This window comes from Lontra canadensis, unplaced genomic scaffold (genome assembly GCF_010015895.1).
Source record: "Lontra canadensis isolate GAN:19392208 unplaced genomic scaffold, GSC_riverotter_1.0 scaffold8, whole genome shotgun sequence".
In the NCBI taxonomy this organism is placed as follows: domain Eukaryota; kingdom Metazoa; phylum Chordata; class Mammalia; order Carnivora; family Mustelidae; genus Lontra; species Lontra canadensis.
The window spans coordinates 34,879,066-34,898,791 of NW_022631002.1; the positions used below are offsets into that span (position 1 = coordinate 34,879,066).

Genomic DNA, 19,726 nt, shown 5'->3' on the forward strand with positions numbered 1-19,726 from the left:
CCCCCCACCCCTTCAAAACCCTCAGGTTGTTTTTCAGAGTCCATAGTCTCTCATGGTTCACCTCCCCTTCCAATTTCCCTCAACTCCCTTCTCCTAACTCCCTTTGTCCTCCATGCTATTTGTTATGCTCCACAAATCAGTGAAACCGTATGATAATTGACTCTCTCTGCTTGACTTATTTCACTCAGCATAATCTCTTCCAGTCCCGTCCATGTTGCTACAAAAGTTGGGTATTCATCCTTTCTGATGGAGGCATAATACTCCATAGTGTATATGGACCATATCTTCCTTATCCATTCGTCCGTTGAAGGGCACCTTGGTTCTTTCCACAGTTTGGCGACCATGGCCATTGCTGCTATAAACATTGGGGTACAGATGGCCCTTCTTTTCACTACATCTGTATCTTTGGGGTAAATACCCAGTATGCGCCCCCACTTATATGAGAATTACTAGCAAGGGATATTACCAGAGTCTCTAACTTATTCCTCTGGCCTCAACCTGGGGGGATCATCAAACACGAACAGTTGTGCTTTCCAATGAGAAGATTAGGAGATTTACAGGGAGGCAGTTTATTAAACAATCCCACTGTTTTGCTGAACCTTTTTGTGTTATTTCACTATGTGGATTCAGGGGGCTGGTGTTTTAGCAATAATCTAAAATTATTTAGAACACTATCTAGGAATACCAGCAAATCCCCCAATTTACTTAGCTAGCAGGAACCTCCAAGTGACAAATACATCTGTTCTCTGTGTGATCCTTGGCTCAGTTCTAGGACTCCTTCATCTCCTCCCTGCTCCCCTGGCCCCATCATGGCTTGCCCTTGTTCTCAACCCTCACCCTGAGATTCAAGGTTTCTCAAGGGTATGCTAGGGAGTCCACCCACTGTTGACCCACTGACTCTGTGACATGGTTAGCATTAATTAGCTATTTTCTCAATATTATTTACTTACTTAATACCCTTAAGAAATTCCTCAAAATAGCTGCCATTGATCGCACCCTTTTATTTTCAGACTTTTTTAATCATTGTAGTGATACGTAGGGATTAAGGAAGGTAAATATATGTATTCCATTTTAAATTAACTAAAAGTTTTTCAGACATGTTTACCTAGAATCAAATATGGTTTTAAGCTAAGGCCTCCTGAATTTAGAATAAATTTTAACAACTTTATATGTGTGTAAAACATATGCCTGCCACATTTAATATTGATTTGCACAAGTAGTGAACAGGATCAAAATTAGTTGAAAGATCATTCACTTTTTACTTTATAAGTTTCTGTATCTAAGTTCTTTTTAATGAGCATATGATTTTTTTACTAAAATAATGAAAGATAGGTAATCAGCAGACAAAAAGGTTTCCATAAGTTGTCTAAATTAATGTCTGAATGACAGATAGCTGGGACAGTCACTTTTATTTCCCATATGATATTTGATTATGACATTTGCCTTATACTCACATGTCTTAAACAAAAACAAAAAAAATTTTCAGAGAATGAATATGAGGAGTCACATATAATCCAGGCAAGGATTTTTCATTTTACTTTTTCTTCTTCCAAGATTTTATTTAAATTCAAGTTAGTTACCATATAATGTACTATTAGTTTCAGGAGTAGAATTTAGTGATTCATCATTTACGTACAACACCCATGGCTCATCACAACTATACTCCTTAATGCCCATCACCCAGTTTAACCCATCCCTCACCCATTTCCCTCCATTGACCCTCAGTTTCTTCTCTAGAGTTGAGTCTCTTATGATTTCCTCCCTCTCTGTTTCTTATTTTATTTTTTCTTCCCTTCCCCATGTTCATCTGTTTGTTTCTTAAATTCCACATATGAGTAAAATCATATGGTATTTGTCTTTCTCTGATTTAGTTTGCTTATCATAATATAATCTAGCTCCATCCACATCCTTGCAAATGGAAAGATTTCATTCTTTTTGATGACTGAGTAATATCCCATTGTATACATGTACCACATCATCTTTATCCATTCATCAGTCAATGCACATTTGGGCTCTTTCCATAATTTGGCTATTGTTGGTAGTGCTACTATAAACATTGGGGTGCATTCACCCCTTCAAATAACTATGTTTGTATCCTTTGGATAAGTTGCACCTAGTAGTGCAACTGCTGGCTCATAGGGTAGCTCTATTTTGAACTTTTTTGAGGAACCTCCATACTGTGTTTCACAGTGGCTGCACCAATTTGCATTCCTACCAACAGGTAAGATGGTTCCCCTTTCTCCACATTCTCGCCAACATATTTGTTTCCTGAATTGTTAATTTTAGCCATTCTGACAGGTATGAAATGGTATCTCATTGTTGTTTTCATTTGTATTTCCCTGATAGTGATGTTGAGCACTTTTTCATGTGTCTATTACCCGTGTGTATCTCTTCTTTCAAGAAATGTCTGTTCATGTCTTCTGCCCATTTCTTAACTGATTATTTTTTGGATGTTGAGTTTAATAAATTCTTTATAGATTTTGGATACTAGCCCTTTATCTGGTATGTCATTTACATTTATCTTCTCCCATTCCATACATTGCCTTTCAGTTTTGTTGATTCTATCCTTTGTTGTGCCGAAGCTTTTTATCTTGATGAAAGTCCCAGTAGTTCACTATTGTTTTTGTTTCTCTTTACCCCGAAGACATGTCTAGTAAGAAGTTGCTGTGGCTGAGGTCAAAGAATTTGCTGCCTGTGTTCTCCTCTAGCATTTTGATGGATTCCTGTCTCACATTTAGGTCATTCATCCATCTTGAATTTATTTTTGTGTATGGTGTAAGAAAATGGTCCAGTTTCATTCTTCTGCATAATACTGTCCAATTTTCCCAACATTCATTGTTGAAGAAACAGTCTTTTTTCCATTGGGTATTCTTTCCTGTTTTGTCAAAGAGTAGTTGTCCATAGAGTTGGAGGTCCATTTCTGGGGTCTTTATTCATTTCCACTGATCTATGTGTCTGTTTTTATACTAGTACCATACAGTCCTGGTGATTACAGCTTTGTAATTCAGCTTGAAACCTGGAATTGTGATACCTCCAGGTCTGGTTTTCTTTTCCAATATTGCTTTGGCTATTCAGGGTCTTTTCTATTCCATATACATTTTAGATTTGTTTGTTCTATCTCTGTAAAAAAATGCTGCTGTTATCTTGATGGGGTTTGCATTGAATGTGCAGATTGCCTTGGGTAGCTTAGACATTTTAATAATATTTGCTCTTCCAATCCATGAGCATGGAATGGTTTTCCATTTCTTTGGGTCTTCATTTCTTTTACAAGTGTTCTGTAGTTTTCAGATCTTCTACCTGTTTGGTTAGGTTTATTCCTAGGTATCTTACGGTTTTTAGTGCAATTGTAAATGGGATCGATTCCTTGATTTCTCTTTCTGCTGCTTTATTATTGGTGTATAGAAATGCAACAAACTTATGTATGTTGATTTTATATCCTAAGACTTTGCTGAATTCATGTATCATTTCTAGAAATCATTTGGTGGAGTCTTCAGGTTTTGTATATTGAGTATCGTGTCACCTGCAAAGAATGAAAGTTTGACTTCTTCCTTGCCAATTTTGAGGCCTTCTACTTTTTTATTTTGTCTGATTGCTGAGGCTGGGACTTCCAGCATCATTTTGAACTATAGCGTTGTGAGTGGACATATCTGTCATGTTCCTGACCTTAGGGGCAAAGCTCTCAGTTTTTCCCCATTGAGGATGTTATTACCTGTGGGTCTTTCATACATGGCCTTTATGATGTTTTCATATGTTGCCTCTATCTGTATACTGAGAGGGGTTTTATCAAGAAAGGATGTTGTATTTTGTCAGATGCTTTTTCTGCATCTATTGAGATGATCATATGATTCTTATCCTTTCTCTTATTAATGTGGTGTATCACATGATTGACTTATGGATATTGAACCACCCCTGCAGCCCAGGAATAAATCTCACTTGGCAGTAGTGAATAGCCTTTTAATATACCATTGGACTGATTAGCTTGTATCTTTGTTGAGAATTTTTGCATCATGTTCATCAGGGATATTGGTCTATAATTCTTTTTGGTGGGGTCTTTCATTTGGGGATCAAGGTAATGCTGGCCTCATAGAATGAGTTTGGCAGTTTTCCTTCCATTTCTATTTTTTTGGAACCATTTCAGAATAATAGGTATTAATTCTTCTTTAAATGTTTGGTAGAATTCCCCTGAGAAGCCATCTTGCCCTGGACTCTTCTCTATTGGGAGATTTTTGATTACTCATTATAGCAATTTCTTTGCTGGTTATGAATCTGTTCAGGTTTTCTATTTCTTCCTGTTTCTGTTTTGGTAGTTTTTATGTTTTGACCAAAATGGCTAGTGGCAAAACATTACAGGTTAAGGCCATGATCACAGAATACAGAATGAGCAGATAGTAAGAAGGAGAAATTAATTCCACTTCAGTAAAAATGTTGATGGTACCCACTGATGAATGGGCATCTGTGGCAAAGGGATGATTGTCAGCGATCTAATAATTGCAGAAACTTACTGTGTTAGTCGGCGTTCTTCAGAGAAACAGAACCAATTTTGTATATATCACACACACACACACACACACACACACACACACACGTACATACAGAGGTAGGGAGGAGGGAGGGAGGGAGAGAGTTTGTCAGGCAGGAAAACCTGATGTTCTAGTGTATAGTCCATCTGGCCAGCGAATTCTTAACTTGGGAAAGGGTCAGACTTTTGTTCTATTCAGGCCTTCAGCTGATTGGATGGCACCCATCCACATTATGAAGAGCAATCTCTTTTACTTGTTTTACCAATTAAATATTAATCTCATCCAAAACTGCTCACACAGAAATACTTAGAATAATTTTTGGCCAATTATCTGGGCACCCCATGGTCTAGTCAAGTTGACACATAAAACGATCACACTTACTCCTTACATTTTTCATCAGATTGATCGTTTGTTCACATAACTGTGAATGAAGAAGATAAATTTTATAGCAGTGTTCAGAGGGAAGAAAATGGATGTACATAATGAAAAGGTCAGATCCAGGGTGACCACCTTGATGTGTAGGTGTGAGGTGAGAAGAACAGTTACAGTGATGGGTGTACAGAGGAAGAGAGCTTGGTGAAATTTTACACAGGTGAAATTCACTGCCTGGTGAAATTTTATATAGATATACCCCCTTCTAGCCACACCTAGATCAAGATGAAATATTTGCAGTACCCCAGAAGGTCCCCCAACCCAGTCAACACTCCCTGCAAAAGTATATCCATTGTTACAATCTCAGTCACCACAGAGTCATTTTCCCTATTTTGAATGTCATATAAAAGCAAGCATACAGTATTACACCCTATGCCTCTGCGTTCTTTATCTCAGCATTATGTCTGTGAGATTCACCCAACACGTATATTTGTAAATAGAATCTTACTAAACATTTTTGCCTGCATCTTATTTTTTTATCTCACCAAGAGAGCATAAACACTCTTTCAAGTCATTACTTACAGGTCTCTTTCATTAGGGGAGTAAAGGAGGAACTTATTTTATTTAGTTCCAGAGGTAGAATTTAATGATTCATCAGTTGCATATAACACCCAGTGCTCATTAACTCAAATGCCCTCCTTAATGCCCATCACCCAGTTACCCCATCCCACCACCCCTCCAGCAGTTTGTTTCCTAGAGTTAAGTTTCTGCTTGTCTCTCTCTCTGATTTTGTCTTTTTTAATTTTTCCTTCCCTTCCCCTATGTTCATGTTTTGTTTCTTAAAATCCACATATGAGTGAAATCATATGGTATTTGTCTTTCTCTGACTAAATTATTTCCCATAGCATAATAACCTCTAGTTCCACCCATGTCATTGCAAATGGCAAGATCTCATTTTTTTATTATCCAAGGGATACAGACATAGTGATTTGAAGGAGCACGTGTACACTGATCTTCATAACAGCAATGTCCACAATAGTCAGAATATAGAAAGAGCCCAGATGTCCTCCTTCATTCTTTCAATAGCTCCATGTCATTCCATAATACTGTACATGTTCCACAGTTTATCTAGTATTTTCTCTAGAAGATATGTAGATACATAGCTGGTTTCCAATATTTCATGGACATGAAATTAAGTGAGTTGAGGGGCTGGGTTTTTAATATTAATAAATAATATCAAATTACCAAATTACCACTCCCAAAGCTATAGGTATTTACATTCCCGCCAGCATATGACACTGTCCAGTTTAGTACCTATTAATCTGAGAGCTCTAAATTTTTATTTCATTAATAAATTTGGTTTTTAAGTAATACATGCAAATGATGAAAAAAATACAAGAGTAAGTGGTAAAAAGTCAGTCTCTCTTTCCCCATCTCCTTGGTCTAATTCCTTTTCCCAAGACAACTTCTTTGTGTCTCTCCAAGATACTTTATGTATGTACAAACATATATGTGTATATACTTTTATTTTACATAAATGGTTGTTCTAGGCTCTGCTTTCTTCACTTAACAACATATCTTGGAGAGTATACCACAGCAATATAATCTAGAGCTGCCTTGTTATTTTAACTATGGTTACAACATAATGAGTTCTTCTAAATAGATATCAAGGCTGTTTCAATCCCTCGTTATTGTCATTATAAATAATGCCACAGAGAATATCCTGGTGGATAAATTTCTAAAAATAGAATTAGTAAAAAATAATGTGAATGTTTTAAATAAAAAATTACTGAAGTATACATATAGAAAAGCTACCTAAGTACACAGGCCTAATTTCACAAAATACAATGTACCTGTGTAATTATTGCCAGATCAAGAAACACATATAACCAACAACCAGAAGCTTCCTCATGCTCCCCTGTTAGTTACTAACCCACTTCACCCAAAAATAACCAGTTTTCATTTCCAACACCACAGATTAATTCTGCCTTGTTTTAAACTTTATAGTATTTTTTTTATTTTAACAGATGTCATAGAAATTGTATCAATTTATACTTTCATCTATAGTATATAAAAATGTATATTTCCTAACACCTTCACCAACCAATGGGTTGTTAAACTTTTTGATTTTTGCCAATCACGTAAGTGAAAGGTATTGTCTCTTATTTTGCATTTTTCTTATACCGCGTAAAGTTCAGCATCTTTTCATATGTCTGAGAGTCATTTATATTTTTATTTCTACAAACAGTCCTTATCATTTTTCACTGTCTTATTTATAAATGTACTGTAATATATATTAAGGAAGTTAATCTTTTGTTACATGTGTTGCAAATATTCTTCCCAGTTTGTCATTTATCTTTGGTTTTATTGTTTTTTTTTCCTACAGACATTTTTCTTGGCCTTTTATTTCTTGCCTGATAGGTATAAAATTGATTTTTTTTCCCTGACGGGTGAGGTTGAGTGTTTTTGTTTATGGTTTTGATTATTTGCATTTTCTTTTCTGGGATATTGCTTCTTGATATCCTTCATTTTCTACTGGATTATCATCTTTGAATGCATACCTAGAAGCTCCTTGTATGTGAGGAATAGTATGGTTTTGTAATGTATGTTTAAAAGGAAGTTTACACCCCTGTCATTAGTTTTTAAATGTTTATGTCTTTTTTGTAGTGTAACAGCTTTGAGGTGTAATTCACATACCATACTATTCACCCACTTCAGTGGCTTTGAGTGTGTTCACAGAATTTTGCAACCAACACCACGATCCATTTTAGAAATGCTTATTACCACAGAAGAAACCCCATGCCCTTTAGTAATCACCTTCAATCCCCTATTGCTGCTCCAACCCACCGCAGCCCTAGGCCCACTATTCTCTTTGTCCATAGATTTGCCTATCTCAGACATTTCATAAAAATGGAATCCTATAAAGTATGGTCTTTTGTGACTGACTTCTTTCACATACCATAATGTTTTCAAGATCATCCATGTAACATTATCAATACTTTATTCCTTTTAATTATCAAATAATATTCCATTATATGAATATACCACATCCTTTTTATCCATTTATCAGTTGATGAATTTTGGCTATTACAAATAATACTGTTGTGAACATTAATGTACAAGCTTTCATGTGGACATATATTTTAATTTTTCTATTTTAATATCTCTTTGAGATATATCTAGGAATGGAATTGCTGGGTTAAATGAGTTTATCCTTTAAGGAATTGCCAGATTGTTTTCCAAAGCAGCTGGACCATTTTACATCCCCACCAGAATTGTGTGAGGGATCCCATTTCTCTACCTCCTCACCAACATTGATTATTATCTGACTTTTATTATACCCATCCTAATAGGTGTGAAATGGTATCTTGGGAGTTTACTTCATTTGGGTTTGTTTTTTTTTTTTTACCAACTTAACCATTTTTTTATTGTGGTTTAAAAAAAAACACATAACATAAAACTTACCATCTTAATCATTTTTAAATGTGCAGTCAGTAATGTTAAGTATATTCACATTGTTGTGAAACAGATCTCCAGAACTTTTTCATCTTGAAAATCTGAAACCGTATACGCATTTAACAACCGTCCCTCTTTTCCTCACCCTTAACCTGTGGGAACCACTATGCTACTTTTTGTTTCTATGAATGTGACTTTAGTTACCTTATATAAATGGAATCACACAGTATTTGTCTTTTTGTGACTGGCTTGTTTCACTTAGCATAATGTCCTCAAGTTTCATCCATGTTGTAACATGTGACAGGATTTCTTTTTAAAGCCAAATAATGTTTATATATATATATTCACATTTTATGTATTTCTACTCATCCTTCAGACATTTATTCAGTTTACTTCCCCATCTTGGATATTCCAAATGTGCATTGCACTGTGGTTTTCGTTTGCATTTCTCTGATTGTTAATGATGCTGAACATCTTTTCATGACTTTGTATATCTCTATATCTTCTTTGGAGAAATGCCTATTCAGATCCTTTGCCCATTTTTTAATTAGGTAATCTTTCTGTTGAGTTCTTTATATTATTTGTGTCCTTGCCAAATGTAATATTTCTGTTGAGTTGAAGTCTAACTTTATTTTCCTCCAGGAATATATACTGGATAATTCCCAATTATCCAGTACCATTTATTGAATAATCCATCTTTTTCCTCCTTCAATAAGTACTTATTGAGCAAATACATTGGGTTAGGCCCTGAGAAAATAAGGATAAAATGATGCAGAGCTTACATACTAGTACAAAGACAGACTTGTGAGAAAGTAATTACTGTTCATCAAGATACTGGTTTAGGGGTAGCTGGGTGGCTCAGTGGGTTAAAGCCTCTGCCTTTGGCTCAGGTCATGATCTCAGGGTCCCAGGATAGAGCCCCACATGAGGCTCTTTGCTCAGCAGAGAGCCTGCTTTCCCCTCTCTCTCTGCCTGCCTCTCTGCCTACTTGTGATCTCTCTTGTCAAATAAATAAATAAAATCTTCTTTTAAAAAAAGATACTGATTTAAATGAAGTTTATGAAAATCATTTTGTGACAAGAAAAAAAAAGTACCAATATCTACCTGGAGTTTAGGGAAGAGAAACAAAGGAAGAGGAGAAATTAGGTCATAGAAAGTTGGGAGAATAAAAGGGTGAGAACCAGGTAGTGTTCTGGGATAAGAAACTTAAACACTGAAAACTGTTCTGCAAATGTAAAACATTTATTTCAATGTTTCCTCAGATTGTAGTTCATGTAAATGTACTATAGCAAATGAACAGGTATCTTCCTTTGTGATGAAGTATGTCATGCTCATTTTTTGTGTCTTTGTATATACTTTATATATACTTTATAAACTTTGTCTATGCTTTATATGCCCAGCCTAAGTATTTCTGTTATGATTGTCATTTCACATTCATAGAATATAAATTAATGTAAGATGCCTTTTTCCTATGGATATGTTTGAGTTAACAAATATTTATAATTATTATTGAGATAATTCATGCTTACTGAGCACAAATGTCAGTCATCTCTTTAATGTATAACATATAGAATACTTAATAGTATATAATGTCAGCTTCCTTCAAAGGTAGCACGTCACATGAAGGGATGGTAAAAAAACTGTGTTTCAAAACTCATGTTACCTATACAAATAATATTCAGACATTCTAACCTTTTCCTTTTTTTTTCCCCCTTTGGTGATTATAGAATAAACATGTCACTAAATTACTTTTGTGTATTTGTCATAAACCCATCAATTCTTTCATAGTTGTGTTCTCCATAAAGTTAATTAGCAAGGGTACCCAAAATCTTTGACCCAGAAACTTTAACTAGATAAGTGGGAAAAGTCTAATTTGAGATATAAAATGCTAAATGTGTTTTTCTCAGTACACATTTTAATTGGTTTGCATTTGGCACTTCTCTGTCAGAATCTAAGTCATCCTTAGAATTTAGCTAACCACTTGGAAAATACAACCAAGAGTAGGTATGGCATGATATAACTATAATTAATTATCTCACCTATATATTTCACAAAACAGGAGCAGCTTAACTGTTTAATAAAGGCTTTTACAATATCATTGTAAAGTGAACAACAGAAACTTGATTTGCCCAGATCTAAAGGACTTGAATTGGTTTTTGCCTGTGATTATGACTTAGTAGAGCACATTAATAGATTATGGGGGAGGGGGGAATTAGAGTTCACTTTAAATATAAGCTTAGGTTGTAACAGTAATAATCGCCTTTTCTTATTTTTCCACAGTTCTCAGTGGTCTTTGTTCTAATGACTGTCCTCGTAAGATAACAGTAAGTAAACTTAATTGTCAATTGTAAAATTTTCTGTGAAAAATCTCTGTATAATAGGTATACACAAAATAGTTGTTATAGGTTACACTCAAATTATTATTATTTAGAAGTGATTAAAATATCCTTCAATGCTCAAAAAAACTTCACTGAGATTAAAATACCTTGCCTAAAATATTCTCCCCTCAAAGTTCACCGCCCTTATGAAGCCTTTTCTGATAGCTTGGAAAAATAAGCACCCCTCCCATTGTTTATGGGTACACTATTGCCATTTTGGCATATATAATACTTGAACTCACTTCTGTTTATATTAAATGCCTCTCTACACTAGACTGGAATCCCTTGGCGTCAAGAAAGCTCTCATCTTTGTATGTGTGGTACGTAGCACAGAGTCAAGCATATAGTAAACAATTAATGAATTTTTTTGGTATAGTCTTAATACTGACTAATGGAATGTTTTGGTGAAATAAAGTGTAAAAATAAATTAGGCTTAGTTTTTGAAATTGCCAGTTCATGTAAATAGTAATAAGAATATTATATTTTGAGTGTGTGTGTATGTGCATATGCATATGTTGATATATCCCTGCTTGGGTCCTCATAGTAACCCTTGTTTCATAAGGAATTGCCCCCCATGTAAAGATGAGGAAACTGAGGATCAGAGAAATTAAATTGCCCAAAGTCATAGAGCTATTAAGTAGTGGAACTAGAACACATAGCTAGACGTTCTGGTAATAGTCTCATACTTTTACTACCCCAGTTAAGCACTACATAACCAATATTGTGCGTATGGTTGGGAAATTACATATTTAAGATATATGGAAACAGACACTGACCCAGAGATTTGTATGCAGAGATTTAATTTAGACTCAACTCAGGAACAACAACTGTGAAGTAGTAGGAAAGAATTGGCAGGAGAAGTTGGTCTGTGATGCATGGGGTGCTGTGAAGGTAGGATGGCCCTTCAGAGATGGCCCAAATAGAGGCAGAGGAGTCAGGCTTTTGCATTCCCATATCAATCAGACACTGCATGCATGTAGTCCTCAGGAAAGGCTTATATAATAGGTAAGAATCAGCTCCCTTTGGATGAAAAGGGTTTCCAGGTAGGAACCCAACTGTGACTCAGAGTAGCTCAGGGAATAAGTACCTCAGTACGGAAGAGAACATCTAGACCGTGCATCACCACATCCATTATGAAAGAATGTGAGTACCTGGTCAAATCCATCTGCTTTCATATTATAAAAATATAGTTGTATAGTGGGGGAGGCTATGGGGAGGAGAATGCAGAAGATATAGGGGAACTTGCCACTTAATTTTGTTGTGAATCTAAAACTGCTCTAAAAAAATGTCTGTTTTTTAAAAATTTTTAAAGTATAGATGTAATTAACCAGAGGCTAAAATTAATTCAGTTATTCAGGTATTGTCTATCCATTCCATGAAATGTTCAGACCCTTGTTCCTCTTCCAGGTCAGGGTCTGTTTCCTCTTCCTCCTTTTTCTCATTGACCATATTCATTACATGGTCAAGCAAAGAACTCTGAAACATTGAAATGGAACCCACTCATTTTACCCACAAGTTTTGGGAGAAAGGGTAATAGGAAAGGTGGCATGATTAAGGCAGGTTATACTTCTTTTTTTTTTTTTTAAAGATTTTATTTATTTATTTGAGAGAGAGACAGTGAGAGAGAGCATGAGCAAGGAGAAGGTCAGAGAGAGAAGCATACTCCCTGTGGAGCTCCATGGACTCCGGGACCATGACCTGAGCCAAAGGCAGTCGTCCAACCAACTGAGCCACCCAGGCGTCCCAAAGCAGGTTATACTTCTAAGATCAATAATGCTCCCATTCTCTTTATCTTAAAATAAAAGCAATTTTAATTTCAGGGAGAACATAATCATTTAGAAAGCCATGTACCTAAAATTCAGCATGCAGAGCTATTCTTACAATGATTATGCTAACAGTCCAGCACCTTTGGGCTTTTTTGCAGGTAACACATCTGCCTTCCATTCATCCATTTATTACTCTCTTTTGAAGTTCAGATCCTGTTGAACTGCCTTCACATAGATCATTTTCCTTCCCCACTGATATCATAGATCAAAATTTTATGACAACCTAAAAGAAACAAATGCATACTATACTTCCACAGTTTTCCATATATCAAATGTGTGCCCACTTGTAAAATTATTTATTATTTCATGAAAAAGTGGGCCTTCTTCATATTGCTTTGACATTAGATCCACTTGATCATAGCAGAAAGTGTTATATTAAGTATGACCCTGTGTGAGACTAAGAGGGAAAATGCACCTAATGTGATATTCTTTACCACTCGAGTTATTTATGAGTTGAAGAGCTCTTCTGCTGCCAGTACGCTCCCACCTGATGCAGGCAGTCTGTGTGATTCGTGGAGAGAGGAAAGAATTATTCAAGTCAGAAATCAGACCCACCCAAATTCCTTCCATCTCTATTCTGAAAACCCCAGGCCATACTCTGGACCTTATCTACTAGACCTATTACAGTTTTGAAATTATAATGCCATCCATTCAGCAATCTGACCACAACCTGTTTTCCCAGCCCTCTCCCCTTACTGTACCTGTTCATCTTTAAGACCATGAGTCTCTTGACTTCTTGCCTTTATCTTCCTCTTTTAGCTGCCATACAGAGCTTCACTCCTGACATTGCTTTTAACTCCCATAATGCACTCTTCTTTCATTGTGCATGCCTGGCAAAATTACAGCCCTGGGTTAGTCCAGCTATCTACCTTGTTCAGTACTAGACCTAGGCTTCTGGGCATTTCTGAAAGGAAAAAAATAAACAGCTTTGCAAATTGGTACCACAACTGGTTCATAGTCTTCAGCCAGAAATAAGCATTCTTAATTGTATCGGTCTTTATGTGGATTCCTAGTCATCTTTTCTCCCATTCTTTTTTTTTTTTTTTTAGATTTTTTATTTATTTATTTGACAGAGAGAGATGCAGAGAGAGAGGGCACACAAGCAGGGGGAGTGGGAGAGGGAGAAACAGGTTTCCCGCCAAGCAGGGAGCCTGATATGAGCCTCCATCTCAGGACCCCAGGATCATGACCCAAGCCAAAGGCAGATGCTTAACGACTGAGCCACCCAGGTGCCCTCCCATTCGTTTTCTCTGATTACTTTCAGGATTTTCTCTTTGTCTTTGGTTTTCTGCTGATTGAATATGATATGCATAGATATAGATTTTTAGGTATTTTTGTTGTTTTCATTACCTTTTCCCTGTGTGTTTCGGTTTTGGAAGTTTCCGTTGATCTTCAAGCTCACTGATTCTTTGCTGAGCTGCGTCCAGGCATTCTTCATTTCTATTAAAGTATTTTATTTCTGTCACTTCTGTTTGACTCTCAAGTGTCCATCTCTCTGCTTTTATTCGTCTGTTTTTGCATGTTGTCTACTTTTTCCAGGAGAGCTCTTAACATATTTATCATAGTTACAGTTACTTTAAATTTCTGGTCTGTTCATTCCAGCATTGCTGCCATATCTGAGTCTGGTACCAATTCTTGCTTTCTCTATTCAGACTTTTTCTGCCTTTTAGCATGCCTTGAAATACTTTGTTGAAAGCCAGAAATGAGGCAGATAGGCCTTTGATATGAGGTTTTATGTCTATTTAGCTAGGATAACTCTAATAGCTGTATTTTCTGTTTGTGGTAGCTGTGTTCTCAGAAACAGCATTTTTCTAAATTATCTTTTTTGTCTCCATGTAGTCTTGTGTTTCCCTACAGACTTATCCTTAAACAGGATCTGAGGCTTGCAGTGCTTTTAGCTGTAATCCTATTATTAGACAGGAGCTCATTGATGTGGTAATAAGGAACTATAGTCCTATGATTAGGTCCTGGACTTTTAGTGAGCCTGTGTCCCTGGGCTGTGAAGAGTACAAGTGCTTCTTAGCTTCCACTCCCCCTTAGGCAAGGCAGGAAGGTGAGAGGGCACTAAATAAAGTTAAGCACTTCCTTTCCCCCAGGATGGAAAGGTGTCGGTAGAACCCAAGTAACTTAAGCTCTGGTGAAATAGTTTTCCTTTTGAGGGCAAGGTGTGAAGAACAAAGAGATCTGGGCATATTTCAGAATGGTTACTTCCCCTCCCTGTGCTAGAAGCCTGAAAGTTCTTTTTGTTTTCTAGTCTTCACCCAGTAATCTGGTGGGATTCTGAGGGTAAAATTTACACAGGCCTCCTCTGAGACTGCTTCCCTCCCTCCCCCAGAGTTTTGGATTCTCAAACTGCTTCATATTGAGCTTCCAGTAATTTGTCAGTTACATTTTAAGTGTCCTACCATACTGGCTCCAGTTTCAGTCTCCTGCTTCTAGGCCTCTGCTCCCAGTAAACTGTGATAGATTCTCTGTATCCACCCCATTTCTCCAGTTTTCAGGGTAGTGGTTTGCCCTGTGACAGTTCTCTGAATCTAAGGAGAGTTGCTTTTTACTTTCTTCAGCTTTTTTTTTGTTGCTTTTGTGAGGACAAGAGTCACAACTTAAAGTTCATTACATGTCGACCAGAAACTCTCCTTGCATTTTTATCAGTATCACTTTATTTTTATTTCTTACAGCTTTATTGCAGTATAACTGACATGCAATAAACTGTGCATAATGAATGTATTCAGTTTGATGTTATTATGTGTATATATTATGTATATGTATATATATATATACACTATGTATATTTAAATGTATATAAAATACCAATATAATATATACCATATTAAAAATATGATATATATATGATGTATAAAAATTATTTAAAAAATTTTGTGCCCATTGGCTATCCATCGTTCTCACCTTCCCTGACCCTTCCCTATCCCACTTTTTCTGAGTCACCACTAATAGGTTCTCTGTTGCTTTATTTTAAAAGTTATTTCTGTTCATGATACTTCATGGCTTTTATCAACATATCTCCCTCTGTGTCATTTATTGATTGTAACCTTGACATTCTTTTGCTTTTTTAAACTTTTAAATATCTATAGTATAGATTAATAAAACTCCTTGTGCCCATATTACCACCCAGTTTCAACGCCATCATATATCCTCACCTAATAATTCCATTCACAGCCCACCCCCTTAGGTTATTTTAAGGCAAATCCATCGTATCCTATATTCTGTAAATACTTCCATGTGTATCTCTAAGATAAGGACTTTACATATTAGACCAGAAACTCCCATTTTTTCTAAAAACTATTTCGTATCCTTTCCAATCTCCTCTTACATCCATCCCCAACTTACAGTTCTCAATAATTGACCTTGCTTCCTACTTCAAAGGGACAATAGGAATATAAAATCAGAATCTCTTCAACTATCTTAAGGAACTTTGGGAAAGTTATTTAAATCTTGTTAAGCCTCATTCTCCACATCTGTATAATGGGGAAACCAATTATACCCATTTATGTTACCTTCCTATTGCTGCTGTAGCAAATTATCATAAACTTAGAGGATTAAAACAGCACAAATATATTCTTTTACAGTTTTAGAGGTCAGAAGCCCAAATACACTTCCCTGAGCAGGACTCCTTTTGGAGGCTTTAAGGGGAATCCATTCCCTTGCCTTTCACTTCTCAAGACCACCTACATTCCTTGTCTCATGGCCTTTCTATCCATCTCCAAATCCAACTATATAGTATCTTCAGATCACTGACCGTAGCCCATCCTGCTTTCCTTATTCATTTATAAGGACCCTAAGTGATTACATTGGGCCCACCTGGATAATCAAAGATAATCTCTCCATCCCAAGATCCTTGATCACGTGTGCTAACTTCAGCAGCATATATACTAAAGTTAGAATGATACAGGGAAAATTAGCATGACTCCAGAGCAAGGGTGACATGCAAATTCGTGAAGCCTTCCACATTCGTTTTGTTTGTTTGTTTAAGATTTTATTTATTTATTTGACAGAGACATAGCAAGAGAGCGAACACAAGCAGAGGGAGTGGAAGAGAGAGAAAAAGGCTTCCCGCTGAGCAGAGAAGCCAGTGGTGGGCTCGATCCTAGGACCCTGGGATCATGACCCAAGCCGAAGGCAGCCACTTAATGTCTGAGCTACCCAGGCACTCGCCGACATTCTTAAGAGGAAAAAAAAATCCTTAATCACATCTGCAGATTCCCTTTTGCAATATAAGGTTATCAGCAGGTTTTGGGAATTAGGATGTGAAAATCTTCAGAGCATTATTTTGCCTGCCACACTCCCTCCTAACGTTTTGGTTCTGTTTGTTTGTTTGTTTGTTTGTTTTTAAGATTGATTGATTGATTGATTGTTTTGACAGAGAGCAAGAGAGGAAACACAAGTAGGGGGAGTAGGAGATGGAGAAACAGGATTCCCGCTGAGCAGGGAGGCCTATGTGGGGCTCCATCCCAGGACCCTGGGATCATGCATGACCTGAGCCAAAGGCAGATGCTTAATGACTGAGCAGCCCAGGTGCCCCCCCACTAAGGTTTTTATTAAGAGATTTAATGTAGGCAAATCATAATAGAGACCTAATATACAATAAGTACTCAAAAAGTGTATCTGCTATTATTTGTCAATGGTAGATGGTTATTTCTCTGCCTCTATAATGTCCCTATATTAGTAAGGATAGTGAGTTCCAAATATTTGAGAGATACTGGTATTCTGTTTGCCTTCAAGACTAGTGGTCCACTTCACTTTTTGACTTTCTCTTATCATGTAAGAATATGTCACAAGTTTATGAAATACGGGTGTGAAAGATATCAGTATTTTTAGTGAAATCTACCATAAGCATCTGCAAATCTATTTCCTGATTTATCTCTTTAAATACCAAACTAACTTTATGAGTCTTTTATCCTCAGTATAACATATAGTCTGTTAGTGGAGATTATATAGCTTCTTTGTCTTGTCACCTGCTGATTTTTTTACCCAAAGCCTGGTGGTAACTATTCCACTTTAAAGATTATGAGTCTATAAACAGGCATATGAATACTCTCCCATTGAACAAAAGCTTTGGAAATATTCCTTTAATCCTCTCTATATAAAAAGAATCTATGCATATTCCTTTTCAGTAGCTCCATGAGAGCAGAGGGAGGATCTGTTTTGCCTGCCACTGTGTCCTAGAACATTAGCGCAGGGCCTTGTACTCAATGTCAGTTGTCTTCTATAGCACTAAATGCAATCCCTTTATCCACACCCTTCCCTTTTGCTATTTCTTTTTACTTATCAATGTACCATTTATGCTGTGGGTCCCACATCCTTCTCAGGGACCTCATTCCATTGTTTATTCTGTGTATTCAACCTCTGCCTCTCTGTTGCAGCCTTCCCTTCAGCACTTAATGAGTGCTCAAACCTCTTTTATCCATGACAGCATGTGTGCATACCTTCTAAAACCCCACATCCTCTCCAGCTACTGCCCACCCTGTTTTTCTCTCCCCGGCCAAACTTAAGGCATCCACCATTGGATCTCTCCAGTTACTTATTCCACATCCTTAACCCACTGTTATAACCTAGCATTTGACCTACATTTGATTCTCCTGACATTCCACTCTTCTTGGCTTCCTTTACATTCATCCTTCCTAGATCCCCTTCCACCTCTCTCGCCTTTCTCCCAGTTCCTTTATGGACATTTCCTCTGCCCACCTTTTTTTTTTTTTTTTTTTCCTTATGTCTCATTTAATACCCTGACAATCATAACATTTCCCAGTGTTACACATGAAGTAACCAAGGCACAGAGATAATACATATATTGTCCAAGATCACACAATTCTGACAGTTGTCATGGCTAAACCCACCACATCTGCATTCAAGCAAGTAAGAAGGAAGAAGGAAACAAAGGCATGATTTTCAGGAAATTTCTTAAATTTTACGCATGAAATTCCACCTTTTATCTCATTGTCCGCCCACCTTTTAAATATTGATGCTTCTCAGGCTTTCATCCTAAGTTCTCTTCTCACTCTACATTTTACTCTTTTAAGTTTTCTCAACCTCTCCCCTGTTTGGTGTTTTTTGTTTTGTTTTGGTGGGTTTTGTTGTTGTTGTTGTTGTTGTTGTTTTGCCATTTGGATACTGATTACTTCTAGCCATCTGTCCTGAGCTTCAGACCTTTATGTATAAGTGTCTTACAGAAACTCAGTCCACTTTCCATGTTCCCTGTCTTGGTTACTTTTTCCTTTCCCTTACCCTCCAGATCTACTAGATTATTATTCTCCCTTCTGGCTATCTCACCATCATTTATTCCAGGCCACCATCCTTTTTTGACTGACAGTTGGAGTTATCTGAGCCATCCTTCAGAAAGATACCACAGTGGTCTTTTTTAAAATAAAAACCTTCAGTAGCTTCTCTTTGTCCTTGAGAAATGGTCCATACCTAGTTTGTTGAGACAGAGCTTTTGATTACCTCTTCAGGCTTACCCCATGCCATTCCTTTTCACACCCACTCCCAACTCTGTCAGCCACACAAACTACTGTGTTCTGCCATGCTGTCTCATCTCCAGCCTCTTGCATGTTATTTCTCTACCCCAAATCCTCCTCTTCTCCACCTTCTCCTAGATTCCTTCCTATGACCTTCAGGTCAGCTTTCAGACAGTATTTCCTTTGATTCCCCGGCTCCCCAGTGATACAGGATTGGACACATCTGTTGTTTCTTAGCATAGTCCTGCTACTTACCACCTCTACTCTGTAAGTTGGTGAATTATCTGTGATCAGTTCTTGAAGAAGGGAGACTGGGGCTTGTTTATATTCTGTCCTTACTCCCCAACACATTGGCCTGACACATAGTAGCACAATAAAATATTTATGCATGAATAAATGAGCTTTTCCTAAAATTTGGTTTCCTTTTTTTAATATTGCCTTCATTGATAAATTTACTATACCACCTCTTAACCACAATCACATATTCATTGTTAAGTTTGAACATTTGGAGAATAAATTACAAGCTATTCACAAGAGAAATACGTTCTGCAAAGGCCTGATATAAAGGGAAAACGTCCCTTATTTATGTTCTCAGAGATACCTCATTATGAGACACAGATGTTCCAATTGTTACTACAAACAGATTGATAATATATGTAGCAGAACAAGATGTCTTTAAAATTTTTTTCATCTTTTCAATC

At 36.8% G+C, this 19,726-nt stretch overlaps 1 protein-coding gene and 1 non-coding gene across 2 annotated transcripts in view; both read left to right on the top strand.

The window, feature by feature from the left end:
- ITFG1 (integrin alpha FG-GAP repeat containing 1) overlaps positions 1-19,726 on the top strand; it is a 289,345-nt gene that overhangs the window by 199,953 nt on the left and 69,666 nt on the right. Inside the window, exon 13 of the mRNA XM_032854567.1 lies at positions 10,629-10,672. Coding sequence (XP_032710458.1) covers positions 10,629-10,672 — 44 coding nt within the window. The remainder of the gene's footprint in view (positions 1-10,628; positions 10,673-19,726) is intronic.
- LOC116866010 lies at positions 16,419-16,525 on the top strand. Its single transcript, XR_004382305.1, has one exon. It is a non-coding gene; the product is annotated as a U6 spliceosomal RNA (small nuclear RNA).